The sequence below is a fragment of the Microcaecilia unicolor genome, chromosome 5 (genome assembly GCF_901765095.1).
Source record: "Microcaecilia unicolor chromosome 5, aMicUni1.1, whole genome shotgun sequence".
NCBI lineage: Eukaryota > Metazoa > Chordata > Amphibia > Gymnophiona > Siphonopidae > Microcaecilia > Microcaecilia unicolor.
Genome location: NC_044035.1, coordinates 242,082,061 through 242,102,003, shown reverse-complemented (window position 1 = coordinate 242,102,003; position 19,943 = coordinate 242,082,061). Strand labels below are relative to the sequence as shown.

Below are 19,943 nucleotides of genomic sequence, written 5' to 3'. Positions count from 1 at the left end.
AGAAGGGTACCTAATGCATCGCTCCTGTGATTAAGTATTCCCACATCCTGACTGGTCCCCTGTGCACCGACTGGTGCCACAACCGCATTCTGTCCTGCCATATTGGGCTCCGTTACCCGTTCTTATCGTCCCCTACTGCATATCTAGTTATGTCATGCATCTGCGCTGGAAGGAGTGTGGTGCTGTCATTAGACTTACCCCTTGCCGGTACTGGCGGTAGCCCCGCAACTATGGAGGTGGAGTCTGCGGTGCTGCCACCTCCCTTGCAGGCCCCCGCACCGTCTGTGCTTGTGGTGTAGGTCCACTGTGACTTCTAAGGTCTGGGGCCGCAGCACTCCGCGTCTTAGCTGGCGGAGTTTTGGTGGGCCGCTTGGCTGGCCTTGCTGGTGCATAGGTCTCCTTCGCACACTACAATGACATTACTGCAATGGAGAGACTAAAAGATTAGACAATTTAAAGCAAAATGACCTCATAATAACTGATTGTGGTGACGCCGGCTTCCCCAATCGCTGCGTGCATCCTATGGTGCCTGTGTAAACTGTACCCTCCTTGCTCACAGCTACATATCCGACTGCATGCTGTCTGCGCAGTGCGCCCTTCCTTAAATGGCCGGCCTAAAGCCCCACGGGCGATGGCTGTTACATTCAAATTTGGCCTGGTAGTCAAAACGGCTGCCGTATGCAAAATTGGGCCGCTAAAATTAAAATGGCCGGGCCCCTTTAAATCCGGCAGAAAAATCAGTAAGACCGGTGGTCCTTCTATCAAAATGGCCACCGTTTTCAAATTAGCTGCTTTAGTCCACGTGGCCACTCTAGTCAAAATGGCCGCTAAGTGCACATGACCCTCTAGGACTAACACTGTGGACCTGGTCCTAACGCCAGCTGAGAGTAGCATACTGTAACCGATATGTTTGTCTGATGCCCCTAAGTACTGTGTCCCGCTATGCTGGCACCAAACGGTATGATATCAATTGTTCCAGCCTATGCCGTGTGTCAAAGACACATGCGTGCGGTATCCAAGGTGGCCGCTGCGGTTAAATTTGTATTTGGAATGTCCATTCTAGTGAATTTTTGCGCCATAAAACTGGCTGCCTTTTCCAAATTTTACTGCTAGTCGGAATGGGTGGTGTATTGAAAGTGGCCACCGTTTTTACTATCGGCACTCATGCAAATGGCCACCCTATCGAAATTCACCGCTGCTGTACGTGCCTCTGTAGGTTAATGGCCGACTGTATGGGCGGGCAATTACAACGCGTAGCGAAGCGCATGTCCCGCCAATTTGGGACTCCCCCTAAGTGGCCCGCAAGAGAAGACCCTGACTAGCGAGGATCGCAATGTGGACGTTTCTGCAAAAACCCGCATGTCAAATATCGCATGGCAGGCCAATCATACAGACATGGCGCCGGTAAGTAACGTTTAGGATGAAGCGTAGTCGACCGAGTAGAAAACATGGCATGGCCGTAGTGCTGCGTGACATGGGCAGCTTATACAACATGGGCGACTTATACCGCACTAAATTTTACCGAATTAGATAACACGGTGTGGCCGACCACAATGGGGCTTGTATAGCTCTGCGTGGCCTGGGCGACTTATACAGCATGAGCGACTTATACTGTACTCATTTTTGCTGCATTACATCGAAAATCTGGTGTGGCCGGCCATAACAGGGCTTAAGGTCCGTCGCCGTAATGGCATGGAAGGCTTATACCGCATTAATTTATCGAATTTGATAACACGGCGTGGCCAGCCACAACGGGGCTCAAAGGTCCGTTGCCGTATAGCGCGTAACTGTCGGCCAAGTATTATTGGCCGGCCATCACCGCATCTTAACATGCGGTGTGCCGCTGAGGCAGGAGAAGAGCAAAAATGACGTACCATTAAAGATGTTTTCGTCTCCCTGAGATCGTTTGCGTTTCGGTTCAGTGCTGTGCACAAGGTCTTCCAAGTCATGCCTCAGTGCCGTGCTATGCACTAGGTCTGCCGGATCAACCGAAATGGGCCTAGACACGTGTGCCTGTAGAACAATCAACAGCCATAACGGGTTTTAAGGTCCGTCGCCGTATTGGCATGGACAGCTTATAACGCATTAATTTTTCGAATTAGATAACACGGCGTGGCCGGCCACAACGGGGCTCGAAGGTCCGTTGCCGTATAGTGCGTAACTGTCGGCCAAGTATTAGTGGCCGGCCTTCACCGCATCTTAACGTGCGGTGTGCCGCTGAGGCAGGAGAAGAGCAAAAATGACGTACCATTAAAGGTGTTTTCGTCTCCCTGAGATCGTTTGCGCCTCGGTTCAGTACTGTGCACAAGGTCTTCCGAGTCATGCCTCAGTGCCGTGCTATGCACTGCGGATTGTGAGCACTGCATGGCCGGCCAAAAACGGCAACCGCGCTGTGGCAAACCCATCTGCCATGCGCCATGGGCAGCGTATGTGGGACTCTAGCCTAGTGTGCGTAATGTCGTGAGATAGGCAGCTAACCCTAGATGGCCGGCCATCCTGGAAAAGCTAAATGGGGGTCGGCAGGAGAAAGCTAAAATGCCTTGCAGCTGCACAAAGTTTTAAATGTCTACATACCGTAAAATTTGTTCTCAATTTGCTGGAATATCGTGCTCTGCTGTAAGAGCTTCTTTGGCTGTACTCTGCACAAGCTCTGCCCAGGGCAGACACAAAACATGTGCCTGTAAAAATTTCAGGAGCTGCTGCCCAGGGTTGCTCTTCTCCTGCTTCCAAATTCAAAAGTACTTCCTGTGCAGTTCAAATTCCTCTCTCCTCCTCCCTTGCTCCTCCCCTTCTTTCCTGCCCCCTCCCCTTGCTACCCCTTGTTTCCCTCCCACTACTACCTCTGCTTTCTAGCTATGCTCTCCCTGTACCCTCCCCCACACTTCTGTCTTCGCTGGCCTTCAGCCCGGTTGTGGTCGGCCCCCCTTTAATGGGTGTGCCTGGTTCTTTCCTCCAGAGTATACATGTTCAGGTCAGCAAGTCTCTCCTCATACGTCTTATAATGCAAATCCCATACCATTCTCGTAGCTTTTCTTTGCACCGCTTCAATTCTTTTTACATCCTTAGCAAGATACGGCCTCCAAAACTGAACACAATACTCCAGGTGGGGCCTCACCAATGACTTATACAGGGGCATCAACACCCCCTTTCTTCTGCTGGTCACACCTCTCTCTATACAGCCTAACAACCTAAGATGTTATAGAACACTTGAGTAAACCTGCTTTGGTGCATCAAATGTTAGGCACTATCATTTTTGCCAGGTCAATGACTGGTATAAGTGGTCATGTCTAAGTGTGCCATGCAATGCATGCAATTGATAGTACTCTATAAGTTTCATTCATTGCTTGGCACTACACCCATGGCACACCCATGCTCAGCACATGTGTACAGTCCCCATCCAGCTATGCGCCATAGCTCTTACATGCTACTTTATAGCAGCCATTCCCAACCCAGTCTTCGAAGCACACCTAGTCCCATCGGGTTTTTAGGATATCCACAATGAATATTCATGAGATAGATTTGCAATCAACCAAAAATGGGCTTCAAATAAAATATATGCTGGGTTTGTACACAATGAATTCCCTTCAGATATCCAATAATCTTATAGATATCATTCAAAATCCAGCCCAAAAAGTCAAGATAAGTGTGTTGGACAATGAACCTCAGCAGTACTGTAGTGCACCCACAAACTCTTGCGCAGAGACTTACATACTCAAATCGCATTCGGTTCAATGGCCGCCGCCTTCCTATGTTGTTATTTTTACATCCAACTCATAAGAATCATATATTTAATCCAGTGACTAACTTATTTTTCTTATTTTACTTAATACTCTTCTTAAAGTGAAGACTCTTGATCTAGTTGGTTTAGGGGCACTCCCAAGAGAAGAGTGCCCAAAAGCCGACTAGATCAAGAACCTTCACTTTAAGATATTAAAGTGGAATTTTCCAGAACGTGTAGTGGGCACATGTAAAATATGATATTACTGCCCGGGCCATGCGGTAGCTGGGCGGTAGTCCTGAATTGGCTATGAGAAGAGAGAACAAAAGCAAAAAGGTAGCAAGTTCAAATAGAGAAAAAAAAAGAGAAAAGGGAACAAGCTTAAATAGAAACAAAAAAAAAGGACAGGTGGAAGTCAGGATCCTTAGAAAGGATAATTTTATAACAGGCTGTCTAACATAGGCTGCAGGTATGCACATTTTTTAAAGGGAAAAGAATGTGCAGACCCCTCAGGAACCAGTTGCACATGCTTGCACCTGCTTTGAACATGCACACATTTTCAGTTTATTTCACATGCTTGTGAACATATTGTATAGAATCTACATGTAAATCCAAACATCGTCCCTGGGAATGCCTCTGCTCAGCTTGGAGAAATTTATGAATATACCGTATATGCATATCACTTTGCATAAATATAAGGCTAGATTCTATATATGGCATCTAAAAAATTGGTGCTGAAAAAACGCTTAAGCAGTATTCTATAAGCCATGCCTAAAGTTCAGGTCGCACGTAAATTTAGGTGCCGCCATTTGCACCAATGAAAGTGTGGTGCAAATGCCCATAAACTAAATTTACACTCAGAGATCAGGGGGCATTCAATGAAATTTTATGGAAATACTTTTAAAACAAATAGGAGGAAATATTTTGTCACTCAAAGAATAGTTAAGTTCTGGAACTCACCGATGGAGGAGATGGTAACAGCGATTAGCATATCTAGGTTTAAAAAAGGTTTGGACAAGTTCCTGGAGGAAACGTCCATAGTCTGTTATTGAGACATACATTGGGGAAGCCACTGCTTGCCCTGGGATTGGTAGCATAGAATGTTGATAACTTGTTGGGTTTCTGCCAGGTACTTGTGACCTGGATTGGCCACTGTTGGAAACAGGATTCTGGGCTACATGGACTGTTGGCCTGACCCAGGATTGCTATTCTTATGTTCTTATGTTATACTACAATTACATGTGTAACTCAAAACCAAACCCCTGATCGACCCTGAAACACCTATGACCCTCCCATTTCTGCACCTCCTTTTTTGGGCCATGCATACATTTTGGGCATGTAAGTTCCAATTAAATCTAATTATTGCCAATAATTAATTGTTAACCAATTATTGGCACTAATTGGCTTGTCATTCTATTAAATTGCATTCACAAATTGGGAACACACCTACATTTGCACTCACAATTTTGGGTGATTTTTTTTTTTCAGAATTAGGGGAATAATCCATTATAAATGTCCATTTCTGGTTATAAAACACAGTTTTCCATACTCAAAAACCTTAAAAGAATTACCCCTTCGTCTCAAAGATAGGACTATAATAGAAAAAATTCACTAGTAGGGGTGTGCATTTGTGAGCATGCATTCGATTCATTTGGGTGCCTAAAAATATGAAATGAGTGCAGATCACTTGCATCCATCTAATATGTGCTTATTAGATGTTTCATTAGTATTTTGCTGACATCATATTATATCTCTGTTCTTTGAATTTCAGTGCTGTTAAATGTGTATATTTTTTATACTGTTTCATGGTAGTCTTATTATTAGGTTTCAATTTGCTGTTTCATTCCTCTTTCATTGTATTTATGTTTATACTTGTACATTTTACTATTGTTATGCTGTTAACAGAATTGTAAGTTTGATGTTAAACAGTACCTACTGTACACCACCTTGGGTGCATCTCTTCATAAAGGTGGTTAATAAATCCCAATAAATAAATAAATTCATGTATACCTATGAAATCACACATGTCTATTTGTATTCTTAAGAACATTCAAGCATCCATACAGTGTGCACACAAAGAACAAATAGGTGAAACAAACATTTAAAAATATGCCTGAAAATTAGGAAAATTTAATGTATAAGGAGCATGAGTGAAACTTTTTTTGGCCTGTTCACACCCCTGTTCACTACACTCAGCTTAGTAGCTGGACTCTATGGCTTAGGTTCTGTACAATTCTCCAGAGCTCCATCAGCCCCACACTGAAGAGACCTCATGATCTGTTTACTCTGTGCCCAGCTATGCAGAAAATGATTTGGTTTCATTCCTGACTTCACACAAATTCTGAAAAGGAGAGCCAGGGAGAGAGAGAAAGAAAGAGGAAAGAACTTTAAAGGAATTATTTTCCCAGAAGGCACAGGTGATGGAAGGAGACGATTGAAGATAGAAAAGGTTTAGGAGATGTATACACATTTCATGTTAGTGCTACACCTTCTAATTGGAAAGCTATTGGATGAGAAATTAAGCTAGACTTTTGACTAATATGTAGCTTTCATTTCAAGGAAGAAAAGAGTAGGTTAGCAATTCTATATATTAATGCTATAAATTAGGCACCACAAAATAATCCACGCTTAGGGCTGCAAATCCGCGAGGTAAACATTTCCGGCTAAACATTTTCTATAAACAGCACCTAGATTTAGCCATGGTATATGCACATAGATTTAAATGTACTGTGCCATATTCTACAACTACGCATGTAAATTTTGGATTGCCCACAAAACACCTATTTCTCTACCTATAACCACACCCCTTTTGAACTGTGTGCATTAGAATTTAAGCGCAGTCATTACAGAATATGCTTGGCGAGTTGTGCGCGTAAATTCTAATTATTGCCAATTAGTGCTCATTATTGCTTGTTAGGTGCTCTTATCGATGCTGATCAGCTTGTTAAGCCAATTATGTTACGCACCTCAAAAAAGACATAGTGGAACTGGAAAAGGTGCAGAGAAGGGCGACAAAGATGATACAGGGGATGGGACGGCTTCCCTATCAGGATAGGCTGAAGAGGCTGGGGCTCTTCAGCTTGGAGAAAAGGCGGCTGAGGGGAGATATGAAGAGGTCTATAAGATAATGAGTGAAATGGAATGGGTCGTTGTGAAGCATCTGTTTACCCTTTCCAAAAATACTAGGACAAGGGGGCATGCGATGAAGCTGCAGTGTGGTAAATTTAAAACGAAATTTTTCTTCACTCAACGCGTAGTTAAACTCTGCAATTCACTGCTGGAAAAGGTGGTTAAGGCGGTTAACTTAGCAGACTTCAAAAAAGGGTTGGATGGCTTCCTAGAGGAAAAAGCCATAGAATGTTATTGAATAGACGAGGGAATACAGTATTTCTAGGATGGGCGGGACAAATTGCTTGTTCTTTTGGCCGCTGTCGGTGACAGGGTGCTGTGCTCAATGGACCCTTGATCTGTCCCAGCATGGCAATGCTTATGTACTTATGGAATACGCTTAGATTTCAGCATGGAACGCTAGACACTATATAGAATCTAGCAATTAGTGCCATTTCTGTAAATAGAATAGAGGCATAAGGTTGCATTGGTGCACCAAACTATATGCAAAGCCACCTATGTCCACTCCATGGTGGGCTTAAGTGAGTGTGCCTGAGTGCACTCTGCCACACTCACATTTTTTTTGTATAAAATGCACGCATCACTGGATAAAACACCCATGACATGCAACACCAAAAAACAGGTAAAGGATCCCTACGACGTATCTAAGATGCAAAGGAAGGAGTAGGGAATGACAAAGGACCGTGTTTTGGCGGATAAGACAGCCTGCCTCAGGTGTCAACAACACTGTACAAAAACAGCAAGTAAAAACAATAAATAACAAAAACAAATATCAGTATGAATACAATTATTTGAGGTTATTAAATAAATGTAACAAACATACAATTGTCAAAACAACAGACGAAAACCATGTAGATTGGCAATATATATGGTAATGAAATCACAAAAATGTCAAGATTAAAAATAGTAATAAATGCACAATAAATAAATACAACTCTGTGGAGAAAATATATACATATGTTTAAAAAAAAACTTACAAACTGAGGTGAAATAAATGTACAAATGCATATATTGAAACTCTATAAAAAGTAAAGATTGAATGCTGCCTTTACATTACACAAATGGAACACGCTTACTATTTGTTAAAACATGAATACAAAAGCAGGCGGTGTGAAGCCAAGAACTATCCCTTGTACTCCCTCTACAGACCTTCGTTCTGTAGGGCTCACACCATGAGGTTTTACCCTCCCCAAAACTCACTCATTACACTCTACATTTTATTTTATTACTCCCAAACTGTGGAATGACCTCCCTCCCTCTATTTGGAAATGTCATATAGAAAATTCATCTTAAAACATACTACTTTATACAAGCATTTGGTTGCAGTGTCTCAAGGTTTTTGTCTAATCCATTGCCTACATAGTTACTACTCAATTTGTACTTTATCTTTTTTTTTTTTTAAACTTAAAGTATGAGTGTGTTTTGTGTGTTTGTTTCTTTCCTATCTGATTTTTGGTGTTCTTTTCCAATTAGCCTTCCTGTTTACTAAGCCACGCGCTAATGCTGACGCACCCACTCACATTGAGGGGGTCTTTTACTACAGTTTAGCTTAAGTTATCTGCAGCAGGGCCCACAGGAATAAAATAGGCCCTGCTGCAGATAACTTGAGCTAAGCTTTAGTAAAAGACCCCCTAAGTGAGCTGTGTCGGCAGCGCGGCTTGGTAAATGGGGGGGTTAATGTTTTTAATCTTTTTATTGTAAACCGCATAGACGTGTTCTCCAGATTAAATGGTATATCAAATTATTATTAAACATTAAACTGTGGTACAAGCAGTTCAGATAGCAGATGAAGCATCTCGACTAGCACCTTATTTTCAAAACCTTTACAGCTCCAAATGGAAATCTAGTCAGGGCTTGGTTTGATGAGGGCATAAGGTTAGACAAATGTTATATAAACTACTACTACTACTACTACTACTAATCATTTCTATAGCGCTTCTAGATGCACGTATCGCTGTACACATTATATACAGGTATTTTCTCTGTCCCTAGGGAGCTCAAAATCTAAGTATTTTGTACCTGGGGCAATGGAGGGTTAAGGGGCCCTTTTACTAAGCCACTTAAGCTTCTATGTGCACCCAACATGCACCAAAATGGAGTTACCACATGGCTACCGCGTGGCTCTTGTGGTAATTTCATTTTTGGTGCTCAGCCGAATAATAATTTTTATTTTCTGCTATGCTTATCGGACACGACCGCCCGGTTACCACGTGAGTCTTTACTGCTAGGTCAATGGCTTGTGGTAAGGTTTCAGACCCAAAATGGATGAGCGGCAATTTTCATTTTGCCACACATCCATTTTCGGCAAAAATTTTAAAAAGGGCTTTTTTACAGGTGAGCTGAAAATTGATTCTGTGCACGCCCAAAACCTGTGCCTACACTACTGCAGGCCATTTTTCAGCACACCTTAGTGAAAGGACCCTTAGGTGACTTGTGCAAGGAACTCCAGTGGGAATTGAACCCAGGTTGCCGGGAGCAAAATCCACTGCACTAACCATTAAGCTACTCCTTCACTCACATCAGTTTTAATGCACAGTGCTAACTATTACTACTACTACTACTACTGATATTTAACTGCATAGGTATGTGCCTTTTCACTTCCACAACTTCAATCTGAGTCAGTGACTATCTTCCTTTATAAAAAAAATATCTTGAACTAATGCAGAACTGCTTTGGAAATACAATACGGTAGATGTAGAAAAGAGAAGAAAATTGAACTCTGTACATCTGTGATGAAGAATGGTTAGGGAGAGAGCAAGATATAGTTAATTACATTTTACTGTTATTTGCTCTCATATACTGCTCATTTACTGTAATTATTATAATTTGTTTTAGCTGACAACCAAGAGGGAAATTTCCCAAGTTACTGTGATATGATACAGGTTCATTTAAAAGTTATGGCTGCATAACTTTATTATATTACTGCAGTATATCATCTATGCAAAATGGTGTTCTTTCATAATGTGTTGTGTGATGCACAGTCATTCTGTTAAAAATGTGGGGAAATGAGCTGGAATGCATAGCCCATTCACAAAATGCAATGGCCCAGACTTTCCTCTCCCCCTTCAATGTTCCCTTGTTATGACCCAGTGATCCCATCCCAGACATACCCGAAACAACACTGATTACTTTTCCAAGCTAGAAAGATATCTGATTTACAACTAACTCTCTGTGCCATGATATTTACTAGCCACAGTTGCTGTAGAAGCTGCAGCTGATTTCCCTTCCTCCTGCACCATGAGTTCATTTCCTTTATAATGCACCTGACTTTGCCCAGATCCATGGGGCAGGTGATTTGAACTCTAGTGTACCCTACTGTAGCATGTAACATTACATGCTGAACCATGAGGCAATCCCATATTTTGAAATGTTCTTGCTAACTCAGCTTGGACTTTTTGAAATCTGAATTATGGCCATCTAAAGGTTTTTATTTTCAGCCAATACTATAAATTAGGGTGTGCAGGCCAAAAATTGTTCTTTTATTTATAGTTTCCCATGACATTTAGAATGTTTTTTTAATAAGTTTGTGCATTTCAGGGACAATGTTATCAACAGTGTGCACTACTTCTCAATAGTGCACCCTGTTGCTCAACAATGTGCACTAATGCTCAATAGTGCACCCTGAGGAAAACCCTGACATGGGAAAACCCTGAGGTTTGGGGGGGGGGGGGGTTCCTATCATTTCATGACAGGAAATGCCATGAAACAAATGCACATCCCTACTATATTTGGATTGGGGTAAATTCAACATAGGTTGCTAAATGTTAGGTGCTAAGCTAGTATTCTGTAATGGCAGGGTTGCACGCCAATTCTGTTATAGAATACTAACATAAATCCGCAGTTATGCACCAAACTTTAGATGCAACCACTTACGCCATGTCCGTAGCTGGCATATATGGTGGCAGTTGGATGCCTAAATGCAACTATTCTATAAAGTGTACACAAGAATTGTCAGAATGCCTCTCACATACCCGTGCTCCTCCCATGTTAACAGCCCCTTTTTTATTTGTGCAAGAGAGAATTTAGGTGTGCCGCCCTATATATAGAATAGAGGCATAAATCTGTTATGAGCACAATGTCAAATTAGCACCAATTATTGCAATTTAATGCTAATTAGGTCATTAAATTAGGGCTACATTTCTGACGTGGCTGTGAAAACTGTAAGACTATTTATAGCTATTCTGAATGCTGTTTTAGACTCATTAATATGTTTGTATTTTTTATCTTTTCATGACTTTTTATTCTTTAATTTACTTAGGGCTGCATTTAGATTAAAATTTGTAATCGCAATTAATCATTAGATTAATCACACAATTCAAGGTATTTATTTATTTTTGTTCCCACTGCATCTCTTCAGGACTCTGGGCAATAGAAGGTTAAGTGACTTGCCTAGAGTCACAAGGAACTGTAGTGAGGGGGGAAACATACCATTAATCATGATTAAAAGTTTAATCGAAATGCAGCCCTGATGTTGTCCACGTAACTGTTCCTATTCTATAACTGCGAGCCTAACTTTGGGCACCATTTATAAAATTTCGGGTGGGGGGGTCTGTTTCCAAAAGGTTATGCTCTACTGCTCCACATATCAGCTGTTTTGAAGCTATGTGTCTATAATACAGGACAGAATGTAGAGTTCTATCAGGCATGGTTCTGAGTGAGTTTTAATCTGGGCATATTTTAATTCTGTATGAGTACAGGCACCTCTCTTAGGTTTTGGAGGTTTTTCATGTTCCATACCCTTTTGTGTCTTGACAGTGCCACCAAAGATTTCCAACATCTCCTCTGACATCACTGTGAACGAGGGCAGCAATTTGACCTTGGTGTGCAAGGCAAATGGACGTCCTGAGCCACTTATCACCTGGAGACACCTTAGTCCTTCAGGTACTGAATGGAAGGGTCAAGCCACATGTCGCATGAGGAACATAAATGTCATGATGTAGACCTAATTAAGGGAAATAATACTGAATAATCTAATAACTTTGTGAATAGCAAGATGTTTTTCCTCTAATATTTTTTTAACATATAGCACAAAGCATTCTAGAAATTTGAAGTCTTACTACTCCAACTAAACAATAAAAATCTACTAGGAAATTTGCTTTACAAATGCTTTGAAATGTGCAGTAGAAAGTCAAACCTGAAGAAATATATTTCAGCGTAAATAGATACAGCCATAAAATTTAGCCATAAAAATTTTCATTTTGCCGCATGTCCATTTTTGGCAAAAAAAGAGGCCTTTTTTACAGGCGCGCTAAAAAATGGATCAGCACATGCCCAAAACCCGCGCCTACACTACCGCAAGCCATTTTTCAGTGCGCCTTTGTAAAAGGACCCCTAAATTTGTTCCACACTATCTCACATGTGATGATGGGGCGATCATTTCTGACCCTCATCCTTACGTATCATGCATAAGACATTCTAATTATGTGGAATTTATACATTTTAAATATGCAAGCATTCTGCCCTGGTCATAGTGTCTTCATTTAAATGCAGTTTTGAAAGTAGCATAAGTTAGAGTGTGCACTGTATTTTTTGTGTCAATCATCCTCCACATCACTTCTGTATTTTAATCTACAGGATCACATTATTCTGAAAGGTTATCCTGTTCTCATCTCCTTCTAACCATTCTCCCATGGCTGAATAAGTGAACTTTGATAGTAGTAAACTGTTTGAAATTGTTCATGCTATGCAATGCATATAGTAACAGGGACATCAGCTCCAGGAAGATAGCTCTGCTGTAAAAGGGTCATCAGCTAGAACACATTTTTAGAGTTTGTTATTTATAGTGAAGGTTGGTGCTTGCACTCAATGTATGCCAAGAGCATTTTGAAAGTTGTGGGTCAGAACTAACTGGTGATTTCAGAAAACTTATCAGATGAGGGTCACAAGATAAAGTAAGTACACAGCTCAAGAGCATCCATTTTTAGGAGCAAGCTAAAAACATTTCTGTTTCCAAAAACGTCACATTGAACTCTGTCACCACATGGTACTCAAGAGTCTTCCTACCCATTTTTCTACCAGCCCCCTGCTCATGTCTCTCGTTCCTCCAACCTTCTGACTAGTTTTTTCATGCCTTGTTCCATGTGCAGTATTCTAAAAGTTGTAAACCACATTGGACCCTAATTGGGGATATTAGCAGTATAGAATACCTAATTTGAATTGAATTGAATGTAAGCTAGGTAGCAAATGACTGTAGTTCATAGACTTTTTGTTTTTGAAAGCTAAATGCTAGTATAGTGGATTTCTTCAGTGTCCTCCTTCCAGTTATTGTCAAATTTTATCATGCAATGATCACTATTGCCAAGTGTCCCCAACACACTGTTATATCTCATACCAAATTCTGTGTTGCCTCTTTAGCATGACTTGATGTGACTTAGAAGTACCACTTCTCATCGTTCTGTGTCTCTGGACATGCCTGAGGATTGTACAAGTTTAAGTTGACATTGTATTTGTCTTGATTTCAGAGTTTTGCTGTGACTCCTAATATCTGTGTAGAGATGGGCTATATTTTAAGAGCTAAGAGGCTGTCTATGATGTGCAAATGAAAAGTTTGAAGTAAAGTCCTTCAAGTCACTCTGTAGATTGTTTATGATTTCTCATAGCTTTTTCCATTTAGATAAGGTGATCCCTGTCCCCATTTAAACTCAATTTATTAATCCATCTTTGAGACTTTTAATCTTATCCCTGCTTCTCTTCATATACTTATTGGCCTTATCCATCTGTCTTGACTAGATTGCAAGCTCTATAGAGCAGAAATCATTTTTTTGTGTGCCTCTTAAGTGTGGCATACATCTTATATATAAATTAACTTTATTAAAAGCAATAGCCATACCATCTTTCCCCACTAACTGGAATTATCGCTGTACTCCCCCCCCCCCCCCATCCCATCCCACCACTAAACATGTGCTACTGACTTCAGGAACTATTCTAGGAATTTACATCACAAACCAGCTCTAAACACACACTATGAGAGCAAAAGGCTATGCTAAATTTAATAAAAAATGGAGCAGAATAATTTGCTCTCTCAAGTCCATTTATTGATATGTGTGCTCTTTCCTTGTATGAGGAGCAAAGGCAGTTAAGCTACTAGCAGTTTAACCCTTATGATATGTTGACAGTTCTCTGAAACCTTGTGGACATTTTCCAACAAAAGCAAAAATCAGGGCTTTGTTTGAATGCAAGTGAACACCACACTGTAACTGTAGGAAAGGAAAGAAAAAAAAAAGAAGCTAAAATCAGGCCTTATTAGTATGATTATTATTAGAGAACCCCATCAATTGGAGTAAATTATTTATCTTTGCTACCATGCAGCTGCTGCTTTGTAAAGTCAACAGTAATTAAAGCGATCTCCCATGGGGAGAGCAAGCTTTGAAATCAGGCCACATCAGCCCCAGGGTGGCCACCTGTGAGTGGATAGCTGTGCAGGAGGTCATAAAGCAGGTAGGAGGGTGTTATTCATACTATAGTCTTTGAAGAGATATTGCTTCCCACATTATTATTATTATTATTAGCATTTGTATAGCGCTACCAGACGCACGCAGCGCTGAACACCTGATACAAAGAGACAGTCCCTGCTCAAAAGAGCTTACAATCTAAATAATACAGACAGACAAGACAGTTACGGGTGAGGGAAGTAATGGGAGCTAAAAAGCAGCAGTGAAAAGGTGGGTTTTCAGCATAGATTTGAAAACAGGAAGAGATGGAGCTAGACGTATAGGTCCAGGAAGTCTATTCCAGGCATAAGGTGCCGTGAGAGAAAAGGAGCGAAGCCTGGAGTTAGCAGTGGAGGAGAAGGGGGACGACAAGAGAGATTTGTCCAGTAAGCAGAGTTCACGGGGAGGAATGTAGGGAGAGATGAGAGTGGAGAGGTAATGGGGGGCTGCAGAGTGGATGCATTTAAAGGTCAGTACGAGAAGTTTAAACTGAATGCGGAAGAGGACAGGGAGCCAGTGAAGTGACTTGAGGAGTGGGCTAGTATGGGTATAACGATTCTGGCGGAAAATAAGTTGTGCCGCAGAATTTTGGACAGATTGGAGAGGAGAGAGATGGCTGAGCGGAAGACCAGTGAGAACCCACATGAACCTCATTTATTATCCTCTGGTTTAATCCTCAGCAATGCCTGGTATGTTATAACTTAGCTGTTCCTCTGCAACATATTGTGAGCTTCTAAGCTGATACTCATCACTATGGGGTCCTTTTACTAAGGTGCGCTGAAAAATGGCCTGTGGTAGTGTGGCTGCGTGTTTTGGGTGTGCGCAGAATTATTTTTCAGCGTACCTACAAAAAATGCCTTTTAAAAATCTTTGCAGAAAATGGATGCACAGCAAAAATGAAAATTGCCGCGCATCCATTTTGGGTCTGAGACCTTACTCACCAGCCAGTGACCTAGTGGTAAACTCTCACATGGTAACTGGGTGGTAAAAAAATATGTGTGCCAAATGCCACTTGGCGCGCGTCCAATACGCACGGCCAAAAATAAAAATTATTTTTTGGCCACGCATATCGGCCGCGCGCCAAAAATGAAATTACCACAAGAGCCACGTGGTAGCCATGCTGTAACTCCATTTTGGCACGCGTTGGGTGTGAGTTGACACTTACGCGGTTTTGTATAAGGGCCCCTATTTTAGCTGACCTAATTTTAGAAAGGGAGTGAAATCTCTTTGCAGTGAGCTAATACTATTTAATGGAAAAAGTTAGTAGACAGATGCTTATTTATTTATTTATTAGGAAATATGTACTTCCTTTTTGAAGGAATTCACTCAAGGCGGTGTACAGCAATATTACTTTAAAGCAGTGGTTTTCAAACCAATCCTCAGGACACACCTAGCCAGTCAGGTTTTCAGGATACACACAAGGAATATGCTTCCGATAAATTTGCATACACTGCCTTCATTGTATGCAAATCTCTTTCACGGGTACCCTGAAAACCTGACTGGCTAGGTATGTCCCAAGGAATGAATTGAGAACCCCTGCCCAGGAGGGAGATATGATACAGATGGAATCACAGCAATAAAAAAAAAAACAAAAAACAAAAAAAGCTTAAATGACCTTCACAATTTGAAAGTAAACAGTAGTGCAACCTGCATGGAGAGGCAGGTTCAGTACTAGTCGCCATGTTGGGCAGGCTGGATGGACCATACAGATTTTATCTGCCTTCTACTATGTTACTATAAGGCAGTAATTGTGAATTATGGTGTTGCCTGTTGTGGCAAGTAAGAGCCCATAGGCAAGCTGTTGCAATCAGTCTCATGAAGGGGACAATGTTTATACTTCCTTAACTGGGACAAAGACTTCCAAAAGTTTGCACAAATTTCCAAAACAAAAGTGTATATTGCAGTTTCACTATAAAACTTGCTATGAGTACAAATTATATATGGTTGCTTCACCAGGTTTTTTGCTGGAAAAGCACAATCATGTATTTGAAAATGCCAGATACATGTCTACTTTTCCTTACCCCAATCTAAACATGCTTCTGGGAACACCTCCTTTCAGTGTGGAAGACCACATGGACTTTTGGTTGCATTGAGGGAGAGCTGTTTTCACGCAGCGTATTAACTGGAATAAAATGCTTAAAGACTTTAAGATCTAGCTCACATCTTTTCAGTAATAGTTACATTCAGGTACTGTAGGTATTTACCTACATACGACACTTTGGAAAATGTCCTCTAAATATCAGTGACATTTTCTTCATTTCCTGTCACACTTTTTGGCTTATGGCAATGTTTGTATGTTTTCCTTGCCAGTACTGAACTGTATAGTTCTGTAACTTATAAATAGATGAAATAAAATACTTTTGAGTCTATTTACTAGAGTACAGAATATTTTTGCACATGCCGTGTATTAAATACAAAACTTAACATACAGTAAGTGCAAAGGATGTGCAGTAACTGTTGGGGGCATGTCCGCCACGTCTCCATGCAGTTTCCTCTTAGAAAAGTTCCTTATCACACATGAAGAGCCAAATTTTATATAAGGCGTCTTAAATGTGGGCATGTTGGAATAACGTGCTTAATTCTGTTCTATAAACTGCGTCTAAAATAAGACATAGTTTATAGAATAGCGCATAGGCCGTGGAACTCACATACAGCCATTCATGCCACTGAAAACCTGGTGCAAATGCCCGAGCCTAAATGTACGCATGTTCCCCCAAATTCTATAACAATGCGCTTGAATGTGATTGACACCCCAACATGCCTACACTTCCCCCTTGGCCACGCCCCCTTTTCAGTTACATTCGTTGGATTTTACATGCACCTCGTTTTAGAACATGCCTAAAAAGAAGCAAATTCCAGTTATTGCCATTTAGTGATGATTATTGTTTGTCCTTAGTCAATTATCATGACTAATTGACTCATTTCTCAATTGAGTAGCATGTCTTAGTTAGCTGCATGCACAATTTAATGCGTGCTACTTGCTGCACCTTATAAAGAATACAGGGGTAAGACTATTTGCAATTAATGCATCCCCCACCATGAGCGGCCCTCAGCAAACTTAGGTCACTGATTCCTGGGTTTGGTCAAGTTAGTGAGAAAGCCACAAGTTAAGTTTTTTTTCTTTTCTTTTTGTTACTATTGGATTCAATTAATGTGTCAACCTTCCCTCTCCACATGTGGCCACCCATTCATGGCCAGAGAATATAGCCAAGTAAAAAGTAGTAACATATATCATCTCAGTCATAAATTTGTTTTAATGTGTACATTTCTTCCTGTCTGAGCTACTGCGCAACTTTACAAAAGCATATCTTAAAAGAGAATGTCCGTATCATTCCCATTGGACACAAGATCAAAAAGCCTTTGGCCACTACTTACAATTCTGACTATGCCAAAAAAAAAAAAAAAAAACCTCTGCAAACATACTAGTCATGAACTGAGAAATGAACTGAGGAAGGAACTGCAAGACATCCAAGTTAAGAAACAACAAACTGCTTTCCAAAGAAAGCAAAAAAAAACAAACAAACAAACAAAAACCTGACTTCTCTCCTGCAGAATCACAGAGAGAGCAGCATCTCTTCTTGTATCACTAACACAACTCTTCCTCTCTATGAATCCATAACATGTCTATAACACGTGAACCATCTTCGACCACTATAACTGTTTGTACTTGTTTCTCTGCCGGAGATGGCGAACGGCTCTACGGTATTATGTAAGCCACATTGAGCCTGCAAATAGGTGGGAAAATGTAGGATACAGATGTAACAAATAAAAACAAAATAAATAAACAGCTTGGACACACTTTCCAATCCATCTGAGGAATATGAAAATCAAAATTCAGACACACCAGGAGAATATGGGAGTCAGCAGATCCCCTGCAGGCAAATTCCAACTGACCACACTGATGGAAGTGCAAATCAAATGAAGATAATAAACCTCTCTGACTACCATGAGATCTCTGTACTTTCTAAGGGACTGTCATTTTGTCCTTCCAGCAAACTCAATGAATTCTTTAGGAAACTTTGTCTGAAAGTACATTTCCACAATAGAGAGTCTCCCAACAGATTGGATTATGATTTTAAATAAAATAATACACATTTCACTCCATATTATGGGCAAAACAATAAACTAGACAACTACATAGAAAGTTTAAGAAAGTGCGTGAAATCACAACTTTCCAGCAAACAAAGAAAATTCTGTGCAACCTCTCTCCACCAGAACACGCTACCATAAAAAAAACCTGCAAAATAATAAAAATATTGTCATCAAATCTGCAGATAAAAGAAGCTCTGCAGTGATTATGAACACACAAAAATACATTGAAGAAGGACACAGACAGCTCTCAGACAACACATACTATAGGAAATAGACTAAGAACCCCACACAGAATTATACAAAACAGTTGTAAAATCTTATCAAAATACTCCCAAAGTAAGTACAACCACAGCTAAAGAAACTCATACCAAACCACCCTTCTGTGTGCACATTCTACATGCTACCTAAAATTCATAAACCTGGAAACCCTGGTGTTGGCACGCTCAGAGAGGAAATATCTGGACTTATAGAGGGGATTCTTAAGCCCTTAGTGCACAAAACAAACAGCTTCATACAAGACACCACAGATTTTCTGAACAAATTGGAAAACATCAAGCAGCTACCACCAGGTCTTCTTCTGATCACAATGGATGTAGAATCACTATACAACAATATTCCCCATGCAGATGGCATAGCTGCATGTGATAAATTCCTAAAAACATCCACCCTGGATCACCAATACACACATGAAACTATTACAAAATTAATCAAATTCACAGTTATAGAATACCTGTATTCATGCGCCCAAATATGAATATGACTGTTGGGCATTAATGTTGAATTGATAATGAATGTGACTGTTGGGCAGACTGGATGGACCATTCAGGTATTTATCTGCCATCACTTACTATTTTACTATGGGGTCTTTTACAAAGACGCGCTAGCGATTTTAGCTAAAAGCTAGAGATGCCCATAGGAATATATGGGTATCTCCAGCATTTAGTGCATGCTTATTTTTAGCACGAGCTGGTGACGCTAGCATACCTTTGTAAAAGAGGCCCTATGTTGCTAAGGGCCCTGTTTATTAATGTGCGCTAGCGTTTTTAGCATGCGCTAACCGTGTAGACTCCCATATGAATATTATGGACATCTACATGCTTAGCGCATGCATGAAATTTGGCTGCTAATTGGGTTTCTGCCAGGTACATGTGACCTGGCTTGGCCACTGTTTGGAAAACAGGATACTGGGCTATATGGACCATTGGTCTGACCCAGTATGGCTACTCCTATATTCTTATATTCTAACTCACAAATATTTCCATTTCAATAATGATATTTATCTGCAAATCATAGACACTGCTATAGGCACCAGGAAGGCACCACTATATGCAAACCTTTTCATGGCAAAACTGGAGGAGACATTCTTAAATACATATCCAACTAAACCCCTAAAATATTACCAGTATATTGATGATATTTTTATGATTTGGACTGAGCGACAAGAGACTCTCAAACAATTTTGCACTTCTTTCAATACATATGATCCCTCAATCAAATTGAGAATTGATTACTCCACAGAAAAGTCAACTTTCTAGACACCACAGTTTCTATCAACAATGACTATATAAAAATTA

General features: G+C 40.7%; 1 protein-coding gene across 2 annotated transcripts in view; it reads left to right on the top strand.

Annotated features, from left to right (window-relative positions):
• LSAMP (limbic system associated membrane protein) overlaps window positions 1-19,943 on the top strand; it is a 1,187,184-nt gene that overhangs the window by 794,407 nt on the left and 372,834 nt on the right. For both annotated transcript variants that reach the window (XM_030203921.1, XM_030203920.1), the window contains exon 3: window positions 11,603-11,728. In XM_030203921.1, coding sequence (XP_030059781.1) covers window positions 11,603-11,728 — 126 coding nt within the window. The remainder of the gene's footprint in view (window positions 1-11,602; window positions 11,729-19,943) is intronic.